Raw genomic sequence first — 10,000 nt, forward strand, 5'->3', positions numbered from 1 at the left:
AAATAAACTCGTGTAAAAGCACATTCCTTTGTCATCACAAATTCCTATAACCAACGGATAGGCAATAAATATATTACTGATTAAAATATTTTATTTATTACAAAATACAATTTTTCATTCAAAATTTCCTAAAACAAGCAGTAGGCCTACTCAGTAATGCCTTTCCATTGCACGGTTTGCACCCCCTTCCCCATTGGCACTTTAAAACAAAGCAAAAAACTGTTTGTGAGAACAAATTCTGAAAGTATATTCTTCAGGTGACATTAGATTTGCATAATCACTATATTCATTTTAATTGTGATTTTCTGTGAACACCTCGTTCCTGATTAACCGTGATTTTCAAATTTCCGAAGGAGTAATAATAATAATAATAATAATAATAATGAAGCTTTACTCTCTAACGTTACTTCTCAAACTCAGGGGGGAAGGGGATAGCAATTCTGTAATTGGGAGTATTCCTTTATAAGAAAATGCATCTTAGGTCTTGCACCAATCGTCTCTGAGTAGTACATGCATGAAACTGCCTTCATTCTTATGGTCCTAAAAAACACTTCGCGAAACTGTAACATCTTAGTCCCTATATTTACATTTACTAACACCATAAAACTCTGAACTTTGAAAAATATATTCATATAGTATCTAACAGTTAATGCTATATACACCATGGCTGCAACAATTAAACGGTAAAGATTGTCCTATTCGGAATAGTCTGAATGTACAGTTGATTATTGTGAAGTTGGGTAAAAATCACAGCACGTTCAGGAGAAATATGGCAACACCATAATGTGGTAATGACACGACACAAGCGAAGATTTTATTCCCATAATATAAGACTATGGTGTTTCTTATATTAAGTTAGTATATTTTTTACATGGAATAATGTCTATATATAGTTCTCATTATTATGTCATTTAGTAAAGGTTATTTCTGTTATGCAGAGATATTTCCTTCTACATTGTGGAGTTGCCAGATGTCACTTTGCGGGCCATAATGTGTTTAATGAAACCAACTGTACATCAGATTCGAATGCAGTTTAAAAGCGTCTGGCAGTGACGTAAAGGACTATACACACCAAAATATACCTAATAAAAAACATGGAAAACATTTCTTTGGTTTCGTACATTTGCATGCCAAATATTTTCAAAAGAGATAATATAAAAAAGAAAGGGAAGCTTTGAGAGTGTTGACAGTCGAGCACAAAAGCACTTGACGTTCAAATATCCTATAAAACATTGATGTAGCCTAAATATTTTTCCTTTTCTGTTAGGGCAATCAATGATGCCCAGAACGGTTTAGACTTATAAATTATTATATAGCTTCATGCTAATCAGTATGACCGTGTCTAAATGCATGGAAGTAGGTCTACATGTGTATAGAATGATACGTTGTATAAACTAAATAAGGCAGGGATGAAAATAGTCTTTCGAAGGAAAAGCTTGATTCAACATAATTCAATTAGTTATCTCTCTTACTTCTTAAACATAAGGACAAGTATCTTTTCAAATGATTACGAATAAATACAATGGTCCCGAGAGCATGACTAGTGAAAATATTAAAACAGTAATGGCACAGAGCTTAAAACAACAAAGAGATAAGACATAGCCGTAGAAAATAACACTATAGACGGTCTACACTTTTACGCTTAAAAACACAAATCACAATTTGTATTTTTTTAATGTTTCTGTTGGGATATTGAACTAAACTGGTTCTGGACGGATTATCATTTGGAATTTCATTATATTTTCTTGTTATCAAAACTTTTATTGCTTTCTAATTCATTATGCAATCAGTGTTTTCTTTTTTCAAAATAAGTAAGGCCCCCAGAAGTTATTTAGGTTTTAACTAAGGCCCACACACGGTATATTGGTTATAACTTTCTTCCAAGTCCTCTACCTACTTTCCTGCGTCTAATATCGGGACGATTCACTTGGACGAAATTATGTCAGCCTAAAGAGGCTTAATATACTGTTCAAGATATGTAGGATTAATTCTCGCCTGATTAGAACAACTGAAATAATATGTTGGCTTCCACAGATACGATGCCAATGAAGCAGATATAGAATTATATCCAAACCCTTTCTTTTTTAATTCAATAAAAATTTTTTAGCATCTTCATACATTTTCAAATCAACAGTCGTAGACATAATTTACTTAAGCAAACAAGCATTTGTAAATTAATTAAAAAATTTTCAGAAGATATTTTTTTTCCCAGTCAGACTTCTACTGAAGAGGACATGGCTGTAAGTCTCGCCCTTGCTTCAAAGCCGAAAACCTGACGGGGGACGAACTCTGGTGTACCACTAGGTCCCTCATGCAACCAATGAAGGCCCCGCGGAAGTGGCCGTCTGTCCCGGTAGTGACTGACACGCCGGAATCGAATCCTCCTGCAACGTAAGACGAGAAGTGGATTGTGTTAGGCTCATCATTTGGACCAGATAGCTGGGGACGGGGAGACCCTTCAGCATAGATATGCAACAGGGGGAAATCACTAAAGTTACCTAATGAATTAAAAGGGATAAGAGGTTGGACAGCAAAATGGAAGAAAGGAAGTGGAAGGCTAAAAAGTGGTTACAGCTTGTGACGAAAAGGACGCTGCAAACTTTTGGGTAGTGCTTACAGTGCTGTGCGTGAGGTGCACTGATTGCATTAACCCCTCTCTCCAGGAGAACAGAAGCTTATCATTTACATCATACTATAGGTTTTACTTTAATGTTCCAATTACCTGTTTTTATATTAATTTGATTTAATGATTACATTATGTTTAGGTTAATGGTGTTCAATTGTTGGAATAATTCATCAAGATTTACCATCTACTATAAATGAAAATAGTAAATGAATTAACCAATTAAAACCAATGGAACTTATCATGCTTTAACTTCTAATTTTATTTTAATAAATTTTATTGAAATACAATAAAGATGTGTTCCCCTAGTTTCATAATTGTGTTGTTATGAGTTATTTAAAATAATTGCATTATTTATAAAATTCAGATAATAATTTCATATCTATTTAGTTACATGATTTGTTTCTGATAGGGGAAGGTAAAATCAAATATATGTTTAGAATTCAAAAGATGATAAATAAGACGGTTTTTTTTTTTATGAAAGAGGACCACCTAGCCTATCACTTTGGACCGGGAGGCCTTTCAGCGCCCAAATGCGACTGGTGGGAAAACCCGGAAGTTGAAAAATTAAGCATAAATTAAGAGGATGGAAAGCAAGATGGAAGAAAGGAGGCGGGAAGTAGAAGACTAAAAAGGGGGTATAGTTAGAAGCAGAAGGGACACATAAGATCCTTATTAATGCCTACATTGCATCGCATGAGGTGCATTGACAACATTACCTCCTAGTGGCTCTACCCCCAAAACACCCTCTGAAATCCAGTCACTTGAAAAACCTAAACAAATCAAGATACTTCCTCCTATTTATCATCTGAACATAAAGGAACACATACCAACAAAAATAATCCCCCTGGGATCATTTAACTGGACGTAGGATCCAGGAGTCCTTCCCTTGGTCGCCCGACCGTCCAAGAATACAGTGACGACAGAGTCCGTCCTAGTTATCACCAAGCTGTGCCAAGATCCGTCTGACACTACAGGACCTGAAGCGACAGAGATTTTGATTCACCTGTTAACATACTGTCATGTATACAATATAGTCCTTTTCATGATTTTTGTGGAATTTTAGACCATTATCATGTGTGCAAACTGGGATTTTTTTTGGTTACCCCATTTATAGATTGTTTGTTGAATTTTAGACCATTTTCATAAGCACAAACCTTTTTTGGGTACCCCATCCATGGATTGTTTGTTTAATTTTAGACAATTTTCATATGTACACACATTTTTTGCTTACCCCATATATAGTTTGTTTGTTGAATTTTAGACCATTTTCACATGTACAGAATTTTTTGGTTACCCCATCCATAGAATGTTTGTTGAATTTTAGACAATTTTCATATGTACAAAGTGTTTTGTAGTTACCCCATCCATAGCAGTATAAGAATATAAGGGACCTTAGGGGAATCAAAGTTTTTTGAGTAGGTGATAAGAAAAATTGTATATCGTCTTATTGCATATTGCAGTAACCTTTACAATAGATTATCGGCATAAAGTTATTGAAATTCCAAATTCAATAATGATGTCAGTGACCACTTACCAGTTGTGGTGAGCTGGCCTTCAGTTCCTCCACCGAGGTACCACACCACTTTGATTTGCCCTCCAACCAAACCTACTCCCAGGTAATCTTCACCTGGAGAGTTTACCTGGAGTTAGAAAACGCGTGTTATTATTTGTTAGTAGTAATTGTACTTATTTGATTTCATAAATTCGTGTTTTCTCTTTCTGGTATTCCATACATTCAGTGAATATCTACAATAATGGTTATAATGAAAACTATATTTAAAAACAATAGCCTACAAGTACAGTACAATAAAACACATTGAATTATTATGTCAAAGACATCATTGTGGATTTCACTGAATATTTCCAGCAACAGCATAAGGATAAACCGTAGATATTCCCTATATCTTTACCTCTCCTCTCCATAGCAGTAAACCGTAAAGGGACTTCGTGGTGAAATTGGCAGCCATAGAGTCTCTGTTTGGAACGGGGTTACCAAATGGTCCAGGAAAAACGATTGCAAAACTTTCCCCACTGAAGCGAACTGAAGAGATTTCTCCTCCTGGAAAACAAATTTAAAACCGATACACATATGATGAATAATACAATGTAAATAATTTCTCGCATTTTAAGTAATCATAGAAACCCTGTACTATAATATCTTCCCTATTTTCTCTTCAATTACTTATCCAATGAAATTATGACCACATATGTACGCAGTTATCTGCACAAAACTGCAACAATATGAATAAAACCGCACTATGCGCAGAGATAACTAAACGATCTGGAATGGAAGTGAAAATTCTGTTCTGATAACTTCTAAGCTCTGTAAATAAGCCGTCTGCCTACTGATAGTCACGTGACTAGTCAAAATTGCTTTCAGACAGTGCAATATGAATTGTTACCCAATGCACAAAATGCTGTCGCATTTGTGGATGTACCCCATCCCTTGCTATGGCTCTTGTTTCTGCCTTTGCGTTTCTGCTATGTGTGTTGATGGCACAACTGGTTGCCTAATGGCTGGAGAAGGATTAACTTTTGAAGACTGCTGGAAATTTTGGACCAAGAATGTTTTATTCGGTAAGTGGTTAGAAATATTTTCATGGCACTTTATGGATACACATATCAATGGGATGACGAAAATGGTGTTCAACGCTAGATTTTATTGAAAATAAACATTGTAGGAGAGAAAGAGATGAGGGCATGATTCTTGTACACAACGATATGATCATCATCTACCCGTTTATGAATACATTTTGCATACTCTACTATAATTCTTACTCTTGTGCATGTTTTTCAGTAGTGTACCTACTATGATGGCACAGTATGAGTGTTGTTTTTCACAGGTTCTTATTATTTGCAGCAGCTGGCAAAAGTTTATCACAAAAGTATTTTGGAACTTAATGTGGACATCATAATCACTCAGTCGACTCTCTTGTGGGGGTGGGGAGTGGGGGTGGGACTTTAAAAATTTCTTGGGGTGTCGAATAGAATGTACCCGTCATATATAGTGTACTTTGTCCCAAAAAGAAATTGTGTTCGGTAGGCAGTGTTGTAGTTTACACAGCTGTACTGAACAAGTGAGTTTACCTTTTGAGGCTAGTTTGTTTTTTTATTGTAACGTACAAATGGTATTCAATACCTTTTATCACAGAATATACATGCATACACGCACTGCAGTATTCTCATTTCCATGGTTTCTCTAGGTATATTGACTCAATGTTTATTAGCATAAACAAGCTAAGACCAGACTAGGGTTCTGAAATACACTGTCACAAACGGTATAAATCCTGGAATAAATGTTGTCAGGCATTTACCGTTTTAAAAACGGATATATTGATGTTAAGGAGTGATATTACGGTCACCAACCCGTAAAAGATAATAACAAAGTAGGGTAACATTACGGTCGCCTTTATTTTGCTGAAATACGGCTCAGAACTATATTTCCGATTAAAATTACGGTTTTCAAACACTGCACACTATCGCAGGCAAAAAATATCCATTACCATATATTCTTCTTTTGTAGAAATACCAAGTTTCCTAAGGACTTATTTGGGCAAATCATATTGAATTTACTGCATAGAGTAATAAGACGAAGAGCTGTTTTTATAGTGACGTCTCTTTTATAATACAGTTACATGTTTTATGAATATTCCGTTTTTCCAATCAAGACAACCTGGTGCATGGATAGTTGTCAAATTTAATCCTAAGGCTAAAATGAAGCTAAGGATGTACACATTAAATTCAGTAATAATAATAATAATAATAATAATAATAATAATAATAAAATAAGAATTCTCATAAAATTTAAACTGATTTAAATAACTATATAGCATAAATAATAAAATGAACAAAGAAATGTCCCCAGATTACCAACCATTTTGACACTGGTCACCCACAAATCCAGGCGGACAGAGACACTGATATGGGATGCCAACTGTGACGTCATGCAGTTGCCTTTTCTTTTTCTTCTTCTTCGTCCCTAGAGAGTCCCAGGGGACGCAGGTTGATCCGTTGGAGCAGGAGTGGTCTAAGCAAGCCTTCGACAGCTGGCAACGGGCGCCCGTGTATTCCTGAGGGTAAATGAGGCTGGCATTTTAATTAAAGGATTTGAATCATTGTGTCGTTCTTTCTATTTATTTTGGTCGCTTTGAGAGAGAGAGAGAGAGAGAGAGAGAGAGAGAGAGAGAGAGAGAGAGAGAGAGAGAGAGAGAGAGAGAGAGAGAGAGAGAGAGAGAGAAGCTTACAGGTCGCTGTAAATTGTACCAACCGTGTGTCACACGATCGTACATAGTTCATTTTGTGCTTGTCCGTCACAAAATCACACACAATTTTGACCTATGAAATTACAAGTACAAAGTGTGAGATAGAGCAAAAAGATCATAGATTGCAAATAGATGATTATTTTTTTACTGAATATATAAAGTTCCTCCCTTCTGTCTTGTTAGGACACGTGACTACCTTGACTAACAATATAAGTAAATAAATATGATTAATTATTATAATAATGATGATTTTATTGAAGTGGTTCTTTATTTTCATTGATCTTGTTATGTATTTTAAAATAAACATTTTGATAAGCAAAGATTGTTGATAATGGAAAAAGATTATAAGGCCTAATATGATCTATGTACTGTAATGAGAAGGGTAACATGAACGAGGTAATTTCATACCGGAGTGCAGTTACAGACGAAGGTATCCCCGACAGGAGTACAGGTGCCGCCGTGCAGACACACGTGTCTCCCGCAGGCCGTGCCGTCGCAGTCAGTGAGTCCCGCCCCTCGCAAGATCTCTCCTCCAAAGGGCGCCGACAGGTCGTAATCGTGGTCGTTGATCATGACCTGAGAAGCAGAAAGAGGAAATGCATTCTGAAATGACAGAGAGAGAGAGAGAGAGAGAGAGAGAGAGAGAGAGAGAGAGATATGTCACAGTCTATAGAAGGATATGCCACAGTCTATGAGCAACGTTTGATCTTTTATCAACGAGGCAAACTTATTTCTTGCAAAGAGGAAATACATTCTGAAATGAGAGAGAGAGAGAGAGAGAGAGAGAGAGAGAGAGAGAATAATATGCCACAATCTATGAGCAACGTTTCATATTATACCAACGAGGCAAACTTATTGCTTGCAACAAATCAGCTCTGATTACCTCCCTCACACATCCCCGGAAAGGTATTCGACTGGCAGTGGGGCCAATTGCTGAAGGTACCACGGACAGGTCGGGAACTCCTCCTGCATAAATAAATGATTAAATGAATAAATAAATTGGAAGAATGTAAGGGTGAAAACTAGTCATGAAAAAGCAGTCTTCGTTTGTTTTTAAGAATTACTTGCCTTCTCTAGTAGACATCCAATATATGAAAATTTTCTACTTCATAATTCTAAGTTGAACTTTTTGTTTTATCCCAAGTCATATTATTATTATTATTATTATTATTATTATTATTATTTTTATTATTATCATTATTATTATTATTTTTATTATTATTATCATCATTATTATTATTATTATTATTATTATTATTATTATTATTAGCAAAGCTATAATCCTAGTTGGAAAAGCAGGGTTCCAACACGGAAAATAGGTAGTAGGTTAGCCAGGGCACCAGCCATCCGTTGAGATACTACCGCTAGAGAGTTATGGGGGTCCTTCATTGGATCCTTCTCTCTGGTTACGGTTCACTTTTCGTTTGCCTACACATACGCTGAATAGTCTGGCCTATTCATTACAGATTCTCCTCTGTCCTCATACACCTGACAACACTGAGATTAAAGAACAATTCTTCTTCACCCATTCTTCTTCACTGTAATTGTTCAGTGGCTACTTTCCGCTTGGTAAGGATAGAAGAGACTCTTTAGCTATGGTAAGCAGCTCTTCTAGGAGAAGGACACTCCAAAATCAAACCATTGTTCTCTAGTCTTGGGTAGTGCCATAGCCTCTGTACCATGGTCTTCCACTGTCTAGGGTTAGAGCTCTCTTGCTTGAGGGGGCACTCGGGCACACTATTCTATCTAATTTTACTTCCTCTTGTTTTGTTAAAGTTTCTATAGTTACTGTTCTTAAAATATTTTATTTTTCCTTGTTTCCTTTCCTCACTGGGCTATTTTCCCTGTTGGAGCCCATGGGCTTATAGTATCCTGCTTTTGCCACTAGGGTTGTAGCTTGGCAAGTAATAATAATAATAATAATAATAATAATGATAATAATAATAATAAATAGCCCAGTGAGGAAAGGAAATAAGGAAATAATACAAGAGAAGTAATGAACAATTAAAACAAAATTATCTAAGAAGGGTAACAACATCAAAATAGATCTTTCATATAAAAACTATAAAAAGAGACTTATTGAACATGGAAACATTCGCTGCAAGTTTGAACTTTTGTAGTTCCACCGATTCAACTGCCTGATTAGGAAGATCATTCCACGACTTGGTCGCAGATGGAATAGAAACTTTTCCTCGTGGATTGTCATTTATATTTCAAAAGTTAATTTACTTTTTAATTAAAAGAAACTGTAACTGAGATTATCTTACTGTTCGCGTTGCCCTTGTTGAAATTTCAGAATTTCAAACAGGGCGCTAAGATTTTCTGATTTAGCTGACTTATAAGAGTTTGGCCTTTTTTTATTTTCTCTTATATAGTTTTATTTCACTTTTGTTTTTCTTTATTGGTGCTAGGCTATTACCCAGCTAGAGCTTTTCAAATAGTGTTGCAGTTTGGCTAATAATAATAATATTAATAATAATTTTCCTCTGCAAATTACCATCTAGCTAATTTGAGGAACTGGTATTTTTTAAAGGTAATAAGAACATCTCCTTTAATAATAATAATAATAATAATAATAATAATAATAATAATAATAATAATAATAATAATAATAGTAGTAGTAGTAATAATAATAGTAGTAGTGGTGGTAATAATAATAATGATAATAATAATAATAATAATAATGATAATAATAATAATGATAATAATAGTAGTAGTAATAATAATAGTAGTAGTGGTGATAATAATAATAATAATAATAATAAAAATAATAATAATAATAATAATAATAATAATAATGAATTCTAAACACCTTAAAAATTATTTGTAACGAACAGTCCGTTAACTAACCGATGAAAACCTCCGGATGCACATTGAGCAAAGTATTCCGTGGGTGGGCGGGAGGAGCAGACGTCGCTCGCCCTTTGAAACTGAGCACAGCGTCACTTCCCCTTCTGGTAAAGGTCACCGTCTGCCATTCGTTCAGGGTCACTTTGTCCTTCGACTGGATCACCATCAGGCCCGGGGCTCTGTATCCTGAAGAAGGAAAGGAAAATAATGCTCAGATGATCCTGGTACTCGCTAGGCAATTGGAGTGAAAAATGGTGTATTT

General features: G+C 35.4%; 1 protein-coding gene across 2 annotated transcripts in view; it reads right to left on the reverse strand.

Annotated features, from left to right (window-relative positions):
- Positions 1 to 177: 177 nt before the first annotated feature.
- LOC137648715 (protein eyes shut-like) overlaps positions 178 to 10,000 on the reverse strand; it is a 97,152-nt gene continuing 87,329 nt past the window's right edge. The window contains exons 21-28 of one of the 2 annotated variants that reach the window (XM_068381758.1): positions 9,739 to 9,924; positions 7,772 to 7,854; positions 7,297 to 7,464; positions 6,501 to 6,696; positions 4,537 to 4,685; positions 4,161 to 4,266; positions 3,454 to 3,603; positions 178 to 2,384 (exon numbers count right to left, since the gene is read on the reverse strand). In XM_068381758.1, coding sequence (XP_068237859.1) covers positions 2,221 to 2,384; positions 3,454 to 3,603; positions 4,161 to 4,266; positions 4,537 to 4,685; positions 6,501 to 6,696; positions 7,297 to 7,464; positions 7,772 to 7,854; positions 9,739 to 9,924 — 1,202 coding nt within the window. In that variant the 3' untranslated portion in view covers positions 178 to 2,220. The remainder of the gene's footprint in view (positions 2,385 to 3,453; positions 3,604 to 4,160; positions 4,267 to 4,536; positions 4,686 to 6,500; positions 6,697 to 7,296; positions 7,465 to 7,771; positions 7,855 to 9,738; positions 9,925 to 10,000) is intronic. The other variant, XM_068381759.1, reaches the window with a different exon arrangement.

Source organism: Palaemon carinicauda, chromosome 10 (assembly GCF_036898095.1).
Source record: "Palaemon carinicauda isolate YSFRI2023 chromosome 10, ASM3689809v2, whole genome shotgun sequence".
In the NCBI taxonomy this organism is placed as follows: Eukaryota; Metazoa; Arthropoda; class Malacostraca; order Decapoda; family Palaemonidae; genus Palaemon; species Palaemon carinicauda.